Raw genomic sequence first — 14821 nt, forward strand, 5'->3', positions numbered from 1 at the left:
GGCAGAAGTCAAGGATCCAGTGGCAGAAGGATGTGCTGACCCCTAGGTCCAGGAGTTTAGTGATGAGTATTGATGGGATTATGGTGTTGAAGGTAGAGCTACAGTCAATAACTAATTTCCTCTGGCTGCACATGATCCATATCTGTCTATTCCCTGCACACCTGCGGGTCTATCTAAAAGACTCTTAAATGCCACTATAATTCAGTAGCTACCTCCTCCACCACTGCTGGCAGTGCGTTCCAGGCACCTACCACAGTCTGTAAAAAAACTTGGCACGCACATCCCCTTTAAACTTTGACACCCCTCACCTTAAAGTTATGCACTCTCTTCTTTGACAGTTATTTGGTTTTGTAATGTTACTCTCTTTCAGTTGCAGATACTTGTTACTCTAAAACTCAGTGTACATTAGGAATTTATATTACTACTTTTACAAATATACAAAATATTTTCCTAGTGACTGCAAAATTAACTTCAGAATACCTTCTTACCAATAATTAATCATTTCAATTTGGCTTTTTCAGAATTGCCTCAATCCTATGAATGTCTTGAAAATGCCACAACATGATTTGCTGTAGATACAGAAGCAACCCGTTAAAAGCTCACGATTGCTGATTTGTTTATCCCTGGAGTCAATGTCATTGCAACCCTGGAATCAGTACATTCAGTCCAGTTCAGCCTGATTGTGATTCTAGTCTTTCTGAAAGATAGTAAAAATTTATTTTTGCTACATCCAGTTTTTCATCTTGATTTTGAAGACAGTCTGACTATCTCGCAGTTCTATGAATTTAGGCTGCCTTTTCGAAACCATGCATCTGAGTTTGTGCTAGGGGTATAAAGGATTATTGTCTAGTCTTAATCTAATTTAATGATTGTACTCGGGGGCAAATGGTGAACTTGTACATTAGCATGAAATGAGTGAAAACCCGTAATTTGAAATACCAATTGTTGGGCTCTGTGCAACACCAGAGGCAATTAGACCCATTTTCCCCTCACTTTTAGCCAAAGGATGCTAATGCCTAAATGTGGGATAACTTTATTCATTCATCACTACTGCCAACTATTACAGCCATCGTTCCCCAACAAAATGGATTGTTCGGGTGAGTGACTTCAAAACACTGCATGTGTGCCGGGAGGAGTAAGAATGCTAAAGTAATGCTAAATTAATCCTCCCCTCTCCTTATGTATCTGACTCTTTCCATTCTCCAAACACATCTTTATTAAAACCAGAAACATTTCGTAGTTGCTATCAATATCTATTTTGAATAATGCCTATGGCCCTTTTCTCAGTGGTGTTTAGTTTAGTTTATTATTGTTACGTGTACCGAGGTACAGTGAAAAAACTTTTGTTGCGTGCTATCCAGTCAAAGAAAAGACTATACTTGATTACAATCGAGACGTCCCACAGGTTACAGATAAAGGATATAACATTTAATGCAAGATAAAGTCCGATTACAGATAGTTCCAATGTCTCCAATGCAGTAGAAGGACGGTCAAGATCGCACTCTAGCTGTAGAGAGAATGGTTCAGATGAATGATGACTGGTTAAAAACTGTGCCTAAACCTGGAGGGACGAGTATGGTTCACTCCTTTTGCATGGAAACTACATTTGGAGCACACCCTTCCCACTCAGTCCGTGTAAAGCACAATCTCCCTGAACGCCTTTGCTTTCAAATCAGGAAAACTCCATTGAACATTCTGCTTTTCTCCCTCAGGTGATTGTGATAATCAGGCCTTTCAAGACCCTGATATCCTGGGATTCAAGGTAATTGTGCACATTGATCTGGATTGCTACTATGCCCAGGTGGAAACATTGAGACACCCTGAATACAGAGGAATGCCTTTAGGTAATTAAAAACATTATTGTTAATTTTAAATGAAATGCTTCACATTATATATTAATTTGTGATGGATAGATTTGTGGCAAACCCACTTGGAGTCTCCGTTGGTACGTATATCACTGATCTGGAATTGTGTACAAAACCCAAGGAGGTATCTGCTTACCCCTGTGAACTTACTTGTTAATAGCTACAAACACCATCATTCTCATAATGTTGACAACCCAGCTCACTCATCCACTTAATTTAACTGGGAATTTAAGCCCTAAATGGAAAGTTAAAAGCGTGCAGTCTGACGAACTGCATTGGGAGAAGCTAGTCGTCCATTTGAACTGAATGTTCAGAGTAACTTCACAGGGGCGGCAGGCACAGTGATGCAAGTGATAGAGCTGCTGCCTCATAGCACCCGAGACCCTGGTTCGATCCTGACTTTGGGTGTTTGGAGTTTGCACGATTTCTCCCTGTGCCCTTGGGTACTCCTGTTTCCTCCTGCAACCCGAAGGTGTGCGAGTTTGTAGGTTAATTGGCCTCTGCAAATTGCCCTAGGTGTGATGGGAGCGGTGCGAAACTGGGATAACATAGAACTAGTATGAATGCTGGCCAGAGTAGCTTGGAAGGCTGAAGGGCTGGTTTCCATGCTTTATCGTTAAATCAATCAACCCTGATTTAACTGGGGGTTCTAGAAATACTGAGAATCAGCCTTGATTCTGCAGTGGTTGTTGGGCCTCGTTTGGGTTGTGAAGTTAGGTTGGAGTTGATGGGAAGCAGGATTGGACATTGTTGGTATTGGATGGGACTGGGGGTGGAGGCTGAGCCCATCAGTGGTCCCAAGTACTGATTTCTGGTGCCGGAGAAGCAAGAGTATTCCTTCTAGCTCCACAGTGATAAAGTCAGCGTCTCAATTGGCTGTGTGTCTGCCAGTTTTTTTTTTTACTGAGTAGAGCAATGAATTAAATATTCAAAAGTTTCTGACCTGAATTAGGCATCTCAAACGTTCAAGGAATCAGGAACATTAAAAAAAAAAAGCATTGGGTTTAAGAAGAAATTTAATAAAGAGCTTCATAATGTCCTCAAGTTTTCATTGAATAATTATAAAAAAACTATTCCCCTGGATGGAGAATTCATAAATAGGCCCATCTATATAAATTTTTCACATTATTTGAGGATTGTCTGAGGAAGAGTTTTCTCCTTCAAAAAGAGCAATTCCCAATTGAAGTAACGAAAAGTGCAAGGTGCGGACATGCATTAGGGTTAGTTTGCACAATAGTTTGGATGTTAATATGTGTTTATTGTTGTTTTTATTGTATTATATGTATGACTGCTGCAATTTCGTTCAGACTTCGGTCTGAATGACAATAAAGGCTATCTAATTTAATCTAATCTAATGAGGTGCTTGCTTCAGGCTGCACTCAGGCCACCAGGATTGTTGGGTCAAAACACAAACACTTTGGTACAGAGAACTGCGAAACTAACCAAACATTCACAGCCTTAATTCAAACCAATGTTGTTAAATACATTTCGGTGAACGTTGGTTTGATTTAAGGCTGTGAATGTTCATTTAGTTTTGCAGTCCTCTGTACCAAAGTGTTTGCGTTTTGGCCCAACAATCCTGGTGGCCTAAGTGCATATATATATATATATATATATATATATATATATATATGTAGGGTACATCGAACAATCCTTGTTCGTGGCGTACCATGGCCCTATCCCCGAACTCTACCTACGCTACCTTGACGACTGCATTGGTGCTACCTCCTGCACCCATGCAGAACTCAATGACTTAATCCATTTCACCACTAACTTCCATCTGGCACTCAAATTCACCGGGACCATTTCCGACATCACCATACCGTTTCTAGATCTCACCATCTCCATCGCAGGTAACAGACTACTGACTGACATCTACAGCAAACACACTGACTCACATGGCTATCTTGACAACATTTCTTCCCACCCTGCTTCCTGTAAGGACTCTACTCAACTCCCCTACTCCCAATTCCTCTGTCTACGCCGCATCTGCGCCCGGGATGAGGTGTTCCAAACCAGGGCATTGGAGATGTCCTCATTTTTTAGGGAACAGGGGTTCCCCTCTTCGACTATAGATGAGGCTCTCACCAGGATCTCTTCTATATCCTGTAGCACCACTCTCACTCCCCATCCCCCCACTCGTAACAAGGACAGAGTCCCCCTTGTCCTCACCTTCCACCCTACCAGCCATCGCATAAAACATATAATCCTCCCTATTTTCGCCACCTCCACGGGATCCCGCCACTGGCCACATCTTCCCATCTCCTCCCCTTTCAGCTTTCCGCAGAGACTGTTCCCTCCGTAACTCCCTGGTCAATTTGGCCCTTCCCACCCCCTCCCCAGGTACTTTCCCTTGCAACCGCAGGAAATGCTACACTTGTCGCTTTACCTGGCCCCTTGACTCCATCCAAGGACCCAAGCAGTCTTTCCAGGTGAGGCAGAGATTCACCTGCACCTCCTCCAACCTCATCTATTGCATCTGCTGTTCCAGGTGTCAACTTCTCTACATCGGTGAGATCAAGTGCAGGCTTGGTGATTGTTTCGCCCAACACCTCTGCTCAGTTCACAATAATCAACCTGATCTCCCGGTGGCTCAGCACTTCAACTTCCCCCTCCCATTCCGAAACTGACCTTTCTGTCCTGGGCCTCCTCCATGGCCAGAGTGAGTCCCACCGTAAATTAGAGGAGCAGCACCTCATATTTCACTTGGGTAGTTTACATCCCAGTGGCATGAACATTGACTTCTCCAATTTCAGGTAGTCCTTGCTTTCTCCCTCCTTCCTCTCCCCTTCCCAGCTTTCCCACCGCCTACTGTCTCTGCCTCTTCCTTTATTTTTCCTGCCCCCCCCACATCAGTCTGAAGAAGGGTCAGGACCCAAAACATTGCCTATTCCTTTGCTCCATAGATTCTGCCTCACCCGCTGAGTTTATATATATATATATAATAACCATATATATATATATATATATATATATTGTTGAGTATATATATTGTTGAACCTGGTCATATATGGTTAGCAACCCTGCATTACAAGGTACATGATGCTAGTATCCCCTTTCAACATGTAGTTGTTATTGCAGTCCTTTAATTTTCCTTAGGAGGTAACAGCCAACACATATTTGTAAATATTTTAGATTATTAAATTTATGACGGTTACTGTTACGTCGATTCAGACTTTAGACCTTTAGAACTTCGAGTGCAGCGTGGAAACAGGCCCTTTGGCCCACCTAGTCTTCACCAACCAGCGATCACCCTGTGCACTAGCACTGTCAAAGGACAATTTACAATGTACAGAAGCCAATTAATCTACAAACCTGTGCGTCTATAGAGTGTGGGAGGAAACTGGAGCACCCATGGAAAAGAATTTAGGAGATTGAGAGGGGATCTTATAGAAATTTACAAAATTCTTAAGCGGTTGGACAGGCTAGATGCAGGAAGATTGCTCCCGATGTTGGGGAAGTCCAGGACAAGGGGTCACAGCTTAAGGATAAGGGGGAAATCTTTTAAAACCGAGATGAGAAGAACTTTTTTCACACAGAGAGTGGTGAATTTCTGGAACTCTCTGCCACAGAGGGTAGTTGAGGCCAGTTCATTGGCTATATTTAAGAGGGAGTTAGATGTGGCCCTTGTGGCTAAGGGGATCAGAGGGTATGGAGAGAAGGCAGGTATGGAATACTGAGTTGGATGATTAGCCATGATCATATTGAATGGCGGTGCAGGCTCGAAGGACCGAAGGGCCTACTCCTGCACCTAATTTCTATGTTTCTATGTTTCTAAAATCCATCCGGTCACAGGGAGAATATACAAACTTCATACAGACAGCACCCATAGTCAAAATCGAACACAGGTCTCTGGTGCTGTAATAGGCCTGTCCCACTTAGGCGACTTTCTAGGTGACTGCAGGAGACTATGCAGTGGCCACATGGTCGCCACATGTCCGTGGGTGGTTGTCGGGGAGTCCCCTTCATGGTCGTGAGGAGTTCCTGCATTCTGGGAACTAGTCGCGGCCTCATTATGTTGAAATATTAGCGCCGACCACAATGAAGCCGCTATAGAGAGTAAGTAGCAAGAATTCTCATGGCGTAGGTCGGTCACCAGGAGGTCCTAGTGGGTTGCTAGGAGGTTGAAGGTTCTTGTAAGTTCTCGTAGGTTGTAGCCGGTGCTGACCGGTGAATCTCATTGGGGAAAAAAAACGTAAGCAGTAGTTTTCAGTAGCAAGGATAACCGACCGGTAATGTTAAATGTCTGCCGAACTTCACAGCTGTGTATCTCTGGCTTCTTAAAAGTTGTCTCCACTCCTTCTCCCCCCCCTCCCACCATCTTTTAAAGGACTTAGCGTACACTGTGCTTTAGCCATCTTAATTACAGCGTTCTTCTGTTCATCGCAGTGTGTGTATGTATCACCTTGGCTTTGCACTGTGTGAATTGCACTCAGGGAGTGCTCCCCCGCTTGCCCTGTCCCCCGCCTGCTTAACAGGCTGGTGAAGGAAGTGATGTGTGTGTGTGTGTTCCACTTTGACAGTTGCCGTTCCACTAGCTGGTTTTTCACGTGACTGCTGTTAGCTTGACATTCGCCGGCAACCGCTGAAAAATCGCCTATGCGGGACAGGCCCATAAGGCAGCAACTCTACTGCTGAGCCACCGTGCCGGCCCCTTTCAGTTTGATGGTTTGCTTAGAACAAAAGATTTGTGCCCTGATGTTTACAAATGCCTTCTGCCTTTTTTTTGTCTTTTCAGCTGTTCATCAAAAACATCTGGTGGTCACTTGTAATTATGAAGCCAGGAAGTATGGGGTAAATAAAATAATGTCAGTCAGCGTAGCCAAGGACAGGTGCCCCCAATTGATCCTTATCTGCGGAGAAGACTTGACACCCTACAGGGACATATCATACAAAATCACAGGTACATGTAACCTCTATTAAATATAACCAGGCATTTATAACATTTTAGCATTTTTCATAAAGTCATGTCATATGTCATAGGAGCAGAATTAGGCCATTTAGCCCATCAAGTCTATTCTGCCATTCAATCATGGCTGATCTATCTCTCCCTCCTAACCCCATTCTCCTGCCTTCTCTCCATAACCCCTGACACCCTTATTAATCTATTCATATTTTTTTTAACATATATTTATGTTTTCATAAGGTCCCTCTACTCAATAATTGATTTTTCTTTCCCTTTCTTCTGTAAGATAAGTCACATGTGCACTTTCACAAGTACCAGTCGTCTCTGGTATCTCATGCAAGTTCAGTTTAATTTATTGTCAGATATACCAAGGTACAGTGAAAAGCTTTTGTTGCAAGTAGATATTTTCTTGTAATAACAAGGAATGGTGTATATCAAAGACAGACACAAAATGCTGGTGGGACTCAGTGGGTCAGGCAGCATCTCTGGATAGGCGATGTTTCGGCTCAGGACTTTTCAGACTGATTGATCTCAAAAACTGGAAACGAGAAGCACTCAGATCAATCACGGCCAGCATCGGAAGACTTCATGCAAGGGAATTGGCAGATTGTTGGACCAAGCTAGAGATGGAAACAGGTCTGAACCCAAGAGGGTTACTTAGTTGCAAACTGTGAAGCTGGTTAACGTCCATTGGTGGTAAAGTGGGGGGGGGGGGGGGGGTCAGCCAGGGTCCAGGGGAAGATAGTTGGAAAAGGTAAGGGGCGGAGTGTTGGTGTGGGGGAAGGGGAGAGGAAAGGACATCAATTGGCCTACTCCTGCACCTATTGTCTATTGTCTATTGAAGTTACTTAAAATTGTAGAATTCATTGCCCATAACTTTGGATTGTAAGCCACATGCAAACTGGAGGAACAGCACCTCATGTTCCACTTGGTAGCTTACACTCAACGGTATGAACAACAAATTCTCCAATTTTAGCTAACCTGTAACTAACCCACCTTCCTCCTCTCTCCCCACCTGCCCCCTTACAAAGCCCCCCCGGTGCCCCTGTGCCCTGAAGCCTGGATTCCCATCTATTTCTCCTCCCAAGACTCACCACCCCCCCCCCCCCCCCCCCCCCCCCCCCGTCCATGTCCATGAATAAGGAGCTGGTCAGACTGCAGAGGTCATAGAGTGATACAGAGTGGAAACAGGCCCTTCGGCCCAACTCGCCCACACCGGCCAACATGTCCCGGCTACACTAGTCCCACCTCCTTTCGGTTGGTCCATATCCCTCCAGACCTGTCCTATCCATGCACCTGTCTAACTGTTTCTTAAACGTTGGGATAGTCCCAGCCTCAATTACCTCTTCTGGCAGCTTGTTCCATACACCCACCACCCTTTGTGTGAAAAGGTTACTGCTCTGATTCCTATTAAATCTTTTCCCCTTCACCTTGAACCTATGTCACCAGGTGCTTGATTCCCTTACTCTGTGCATCTACCCAATCTATTCCTCTCGTGATTTTAATCACTATTAGAAAGCACGACTGAGTCTGCAATGGGTATTTTCACTGGCTGCAGGGTTTATCAGAAGATTGTGTTACTCAGAAGAAAAGTACTTCATGAGGCAAGTTTAGGAAATGGAAGTCATTGTTGTAGGATATCACATTAAAATGAATCATTTGCTTTAAGTGTAGTGGCAGTTGATAATACAAATGGAAACTTATGATGTATAAACAGATCTATGAAAATCATAGTTCAGGTTTTTTAAGTGGAGAATGGTGTATTTATTTTTGTTACTGATGCATTTGCGTGAAAGTTCAAAATCACAACAAAAAATGAAAATCAATGATGCAAAACTGGATAAATTAAGTAGAAGATTTTACAAGGAAATGCAAACTGAAACTGTATTGACTTGGATGCGTTTCTAGAATTACTGGAAGAGTTCAGTCCACTCGTGGAAAGACTGGGGTTTTGATGAAAATTTTATCGACATAACTGATCTAGTGGAGAAGAGATTGCAGCAGATTGGAAGTGGTGTTGTCCCTGCGGATTTTTCTGTGTCAGGTCATGTGTACAGTAACCAGGGTAAGTACATTTGCACCATAAACTCTGTCCTCTAGCTATTTACTGTTCTTCTGTCAACTTTCTGTGGCCCAATCACTTAGGTTCTGTGCATGCCTGTTTCTGCCATTCTATCCTTTTGTTTTTCTTTCGAAAACACATTAAAATCTGTTCCTTTGTGCATGTATCCAAATGCCTCCTTATGTTGCTCAGAATCAAATTCATCTGATAATGCATCTGCACAGATCCTTGAGTTGTTTTACTTTGATAAAGTTGCTAAATAATTCCAAGGTGTTGCACTGTTGCATATGATCCTTCAGTTGTGTCTAGGGATTGATATTCCAATCTTAGAATAAATCTAAACGTCTCTGCTTCCTACAGCTATTGTGTTTGGTTAATGCTATCCAGAAAAACAATTTGTCCCATATATCATTTGAGTATAAGCCTCTGTGACTCTCAGATCCACAAAGTGTTTTCTCTTAAAATTTCTCAGCTACATTTTATGCAGGAAGTATTGATTGTAATTCTGGTATCAGTGGGCACCTATTTAAAGTAATTCAAGTTCAAGAGAGTTTATTGTCATGTGTCCCTGATAGGACAATGAAATTCTTGCTTTGCTTCAGCACCACAGAACATAGTAGGCATTGACTACAAAACAGATCAGTGTGTCCATATACCATTGTTCCAAGATGGCGGCGCTGGCTTAACAGCTGCGGCCCACCTGCAGTCCGCATGTTTTTTTTCTTTCTTTTTGTGCCTTGTCATGTTTTAGTTAATTTTGTTTTATTAAGCGGTGTATGTGTGTGGGTGGGGTGGTAGAAACATGTTTTGGTCTCTTCCTTCGGGGGATACGACTTTTTTTTCCGTCGTATTCCCCGTCCCCGTCTCCGTCCCCGCCGAGGCCTAATGGTGGCGCCGACGGCCTCGGTGGTGTGACGGCTGCGGCGGCCTCGGTGACCTGTGACGGCCCGGCAGCTGTAGCAGCGGCAGCAACCGCAGCGACAGTGGAGACCCGACTCTGCCCCAGAGCTGTAACGGCGGCAGCGGAGACCCGACTCGGCCCCGTAGCTGTAGCGGCGGAAGCAGCGGCAGCGGAGACCTGATTCGGCCTCGGAGTTGTAGCGGCGGAAGCAGCGGCAGCGGAGACCCGACTCAGCCCCGAAGCTGTAGCAGCGGCAGCAACCGCAGCGACAGTGGAGACCCGACTCGGCCCCGTAGCTGTAGCGGCGGCAGTAGTGGCAACAAGCAGAAGCTGCATCTGTGTGTGCTTATACAAAAGACCCTGAGGCCATTTGTAACACATTCTGCTAGGAAGCTGTTTTAGCTCAGAACTGAAAAAAATGAGGGGAAAAAGTCAAGTAAGTTTTACATGAGAATGGGAGATAAGCCCTGTTGGGTTTAAATAAGTATTTGCTTTGAACAAAAATTTGTAGAAATTAAAAAAACAAAACACAGATTACACAAAACACAAAACACAAGCTAATTAAAATCGCTAGTATTTTAGTTATCTTCTTTATTTAATTAACCTAATAAATAGAGGGCTGGCAGGGTTACTCACACATATGGAATGTGCATTCCTCTGCCCTGTGGGAGCAGAAAGATGTTTCCTGTGTCATGGATACTCATAACTGTAGGAAGTATGAATGAATTTGAACAGCAGCTGATATCGCAACTAATACCTACAACCAGGGCTGAGTGTGTGGTGGAAAGCATGATTCAGACGAGACAAAGACACAAAGTGCTCGAGTAAATCAGCGGGTCCGGCCTATAAACTGTTTCCTATTCCCTGACTCCTTCCGCCTAGCCAATTGGGAGAGATGAATAGAAACAGAACAAGAAATAAAATGGTTTTATATGACAAAATAGAGGGACAAGTTTCTGATGTGTGGTCAGATGAGCTTTCTAATCTTACACTTTTGGCATTATTGCTGGAAGGCAGCATAGATGGACGATTGAGCAAAATGAGCCCAGATAAGCGAAACAATTACCAGTGAGTAAAATGTGGCATCACACACACTAACTACACCCCCGCACATACGCTAACCACCCCCCTTGATATATTAATTTGCCCCTTTTACCCCTTAACCGCCCTATCCACTGACGCATAGCCCCCAACTCGCAGGCACGTCTAGAGAGGGGGGGGGGGGGGAGTAGAGAGTGAGGGCAGAGAGAAAGGAGCAGAGACAGAAGGGCAAGAGACAGAGGGAGAGGGGGGTGGAGGGAGGAGGAGGAGAGGAGGGTGGGCGAGGGGGGGAGGGTGGGGGAGGAGGGGTGAGAGAGACGGGAGGAAAGACAGAGGGGGAGAGAGAGACGGGGAGAGAGGGGGGAAGGGAAGGGGGAGGAGGGGGGGAATGGGGGGGGGAGGGAGGGTGGGGGGGGTGGAAGGGGGTAGGGGAGGGGTGGAGAGGAGGGGGGGAAAGGGGGTCTAGGGGAGGGAGGGGGGGGGGAGGGGCAGGGGTGGTGGGGGAGAGGAAGAGGGGAGAGAGAGACGGGGGGGGAGAGAGAGAGAGAGGGGGAGAGACAGAGAGACAGAGAGAGCGAAATGGTGGCCGATTGGGAAAGGGGGAGATGCAGTGAGACCTGGGTGTCATGGTACACCAGTCATTGAAGGTAGGCATGCAGGTGCAGCAGGCAGTAAAGAAAGCGAATGGTATGTTGGCTTTCATAGTAAGAGGATTTGAGTATAGGAGCAGGGAGATTCTACTGCAGTTGTACAGGGTCTTGGTGAGACCACACCTGGAGTATTGCGTACAGTTCTGGTCTCCAAATCTGAGGAAGGACATTATTGTCATAGAGGGACTGCAGGGTAGGTTCACCAGACTGATTCCTGGGATGTCAGGACTGTCTTATGAAGAAAGATTGGATAGACTTGGTTTATACTCTCTAGAATTTAGGAGATTGAGAGGGGATCTTATAGAAACTTACAAAATTCTTAACGGGTTGGACAGGCTAGATGCAGGAAGATTGTTCCCGATGTTAGGGAAATCCAGGACAAGGGGTCACAGCTTAAGGATAAGGGAGAAATCCTTTAAAAACCGAGATGAGAAGAACTTTTTTCACACAGAGAGTGGTGAATCTCTGGAACTCTCTGCCACAGAGGGTAGTTGAGGCCAGTTCATTGGCTATATTTAAGAGGGAGTTAGATGTGGCCCTTGTGGCTAAGGGGATCAGAGGGTATGGAGAGAAGGCAGGTACGGGATACTGAGTTAGATGATCAGCCATGATCATATTGAATGGCGGTGCAGGCTCGAAGGGCCGAATGGCCTACTCCTGCACCTAATTTCTATGTTTCTATGAAATGCAACCGTGCGTCATGGGTTCAGAATGTTATGGAAATGAAGCGTGCGCGTCTCATGCACGAAAGTTGTCGGTAGCTCTATGGAATTCAGGGGAGCAGCCTGTCGCGTCACACACACTAACCACCCTCCCTCTAACCCCCTCCCTCTAACCACCCCCCACCAACCACCAATGGAACCTACAACCCGGCATGCTGGGGGGGCAGGGCCGGGCGGGGCCAGTTGGGCCAGGTGCAAAGGCATTGTGAGGTCAGCGGGCCGGGCAGGGCCGTGCTGAGCCACCAGGCATGCTGGGCGGGGCCAGTTGGGCCAGGTGCAAAGGCATTGTGAAAGGGAGGGAAGGAGGGGGAGAGATTGCCGCGAGCAAGGGCATTGTGACGTCCGCAGCTGGGCAGCAGTCTGATTTAAACGAAACAGTAAGTTTTGTGAAGAATTTTATTGAAAATGTGTAGAGATAAATGACCAAATTTAATGAGGAGTGGAATTGTGAATTCATAAGTTAAATCACTATCGAAATGGTAAAAATCTCCGCGTTTTTGCTTCTGGTTTTTGAGGACATACGTTTCAAAGGCAAAATGCTGTACACACCACACACACACACTCACACTCACACTCACACACACACACACACACACACATACACCCACACACACACACACACACACACAGTTTCAAAAGTATATAGATAGATATGATATGATAGATAGATATGATAGATACCCACAGTCAAAAAAGGCTGCAGAGATGATCTCAGTAACTACAGACCAAACTGTTCGACGTCCATTGTGGAAAATGTTTGAGAAACAAAAAGCATGACCGAAATTTGCTGTTAATTGGATATGTGTGAATTAAATAGGCAAAGCCATTATATATTTATTAAAGGCAATTTATGTCTAACTAATCTGATAGTTAATTGATGAAACATTATAAAGAATTATCATGGTATAAACAGACTTTCAAATGATGTTTATTAAAGTGTCATCAAGATTAAAGGATGAGGGATAAAAGGGTCTGTACCAAAGTGGAAAGAAGATGGGTAATAAAAATTAAAGTAGGAATGAATGATTATCGTTTATACAAAAGGAAATGTACACAATTTATTGAAAGAGAAACATACAGAAGTTGGTGCAAACGACCACTTTTCTAAACATGTTGAAAATGCCTGTGCCAAACACGATGTCAAGTTACATGTTGATGGATTGTATGTTCTCGACTTGGACATGGGTGGATAAGGCAAATTTCCAAGTCTGCAGATGATACAAAGCTTGTAGATGTAATGGACGGTGGGAAGTGTATTAATAGTCTTCAAGTAGATGTAAGCAGGGTGGTGCTCGGGCAGATGGGTAACCAATGAAATATAATCCTGAGCAATATGAAACTTTATATTTTGGTATGAGGAATGAGGAGAGGCAATTTAAACCAGAAGACATACACAAGCTAATTTAGTTTGGTTTCCTAGTTCAGATCTGTGATTATGCACAACTGGTTCATTGAATGTGACAGAACACGTTGAGAAAGCTGGATAAGGCCATCAGAAAAGTGAAGAGACAGTGGAGGAGCAGACAGACATTCGGCAGCTGTGGCAGGGCTTGCACGGCATAAAGGGCCTGTCCCACTTGGCCGTCATTTGCGCGTCATTTACGCGACATTTACCGTCACGACGCATGATGCGCGCGTCGGGACACGCATGTGAGGTGCGCATGGTGCGTGGTGACATAGGCAGTGCCGCGCCAGGATTTTGTGATGTACAAAATCTTCGAGCGCCATCTGCGTGACGCTCAAATGACGGCCAAGTGGGACAGGCCCTTAACTTCCTTCAAGGCAAAACCAAGTAGTGGCTCAAGTGACAGCGATGCATCACTCCTTGATGAGCTCAATGCCTCTATGCTCAATGTGAAAAGGAAAACTTTTATGTAACTTCTCGGGCTCCCACAGTCCCCAACGGCACTGCAATCTCTTGTCACCAAGGCCAATGTCAGAAGATCATTCATAAGAGTGAACCATCCGAAAGGATCTGGCCCCAATGGCACCACCAATAAGGATGTCAAGGATCCATTTTATTAAAAATACATCAATAATATCAGTTCCCCAGAAGTGATATGCCTCATTGACTACATAGATACATAGATACATTGAAAATAGATGCAGGAGTAGGCCATTCGGCCTTTCGATCCAGCACCGCCATTCAATGTGATCATGGCTGATCATCCACAATCAGTAGCCCGTTCCTGCCTTCTCCCCATAATCCCTTGATTCCGCTAACCCTAAGAGGTCTACCAAACTCTCTTTTGAATGTAACCAGTGAATCAGCCACCACTGCCTTCTGAGTCAGAGAACTCCACAAATTCACAATTCTCTGGTTCAAAATGTTTTTCCTCATCTCAGTTCTAAATGGCCTACCCCTTATTCTTAAACTGTAGCCCCTGGTTCTGGACTCCCCCAACATCGGGAACACGTTTTTCTGCATCTAGCATGTTCAATCTCTTAATAATCTTATATGGGGTGTACTAACATCCATGGTAATGAGTTGCATCGTGGTTGGTTATGATGCATATCACCTCCTGCCATGGTAAGAACATGGACCCACTTCATTTCACCTACAACCACAACAGATAAACAGGGAATGCAATCTCATTGTCTCTCCACTGTGCACTGGATCAGTTCGACATTAAGAACACGCACATCAGGGAGCTGTTCATCGATACAACACAAC

At 44.8% G+C, this 14821-nt stretch overlaps 1 protein-coding gene across 1 annotated transcript in view; it reads left to right on the forward strand.

Annotated features, from left to right (window-relative positions):
* The window catches only part of poli (polymerase (DNA directed) iota), a 55232-nt gene that overhangs the window by 10421 nt on the left and 29990 nt on the right, over positions 1–14821 (forward strand). The window contains 4 exon segments of the mRNA XM_055661648.1: positions 1713–1844; positions 6604–6768; positions 8680–8717; positions 8719–8836. Of these exon segments, the coding sequence (XP_055517623.1) occupies positions 1713–1844; positions 6604–6768; positions 8680–8717; positions 8719–8836 (453 nt within the window).

Source organism: Leucoraja erinacea, chromosome 1 (assembly GCF_028641065.1).
Source record: "Leucoraja erinacea ecotype New England chromosome 1, Leri_hhj_1, whole genome shotgun sequence".
Taxonomy (NCBI): Eukaryota; Metazoa; Chordata; class Chondrichthyes; order Rajiformes; family Rajidae; genus Leucoraja; species Leucoraja erinaceus.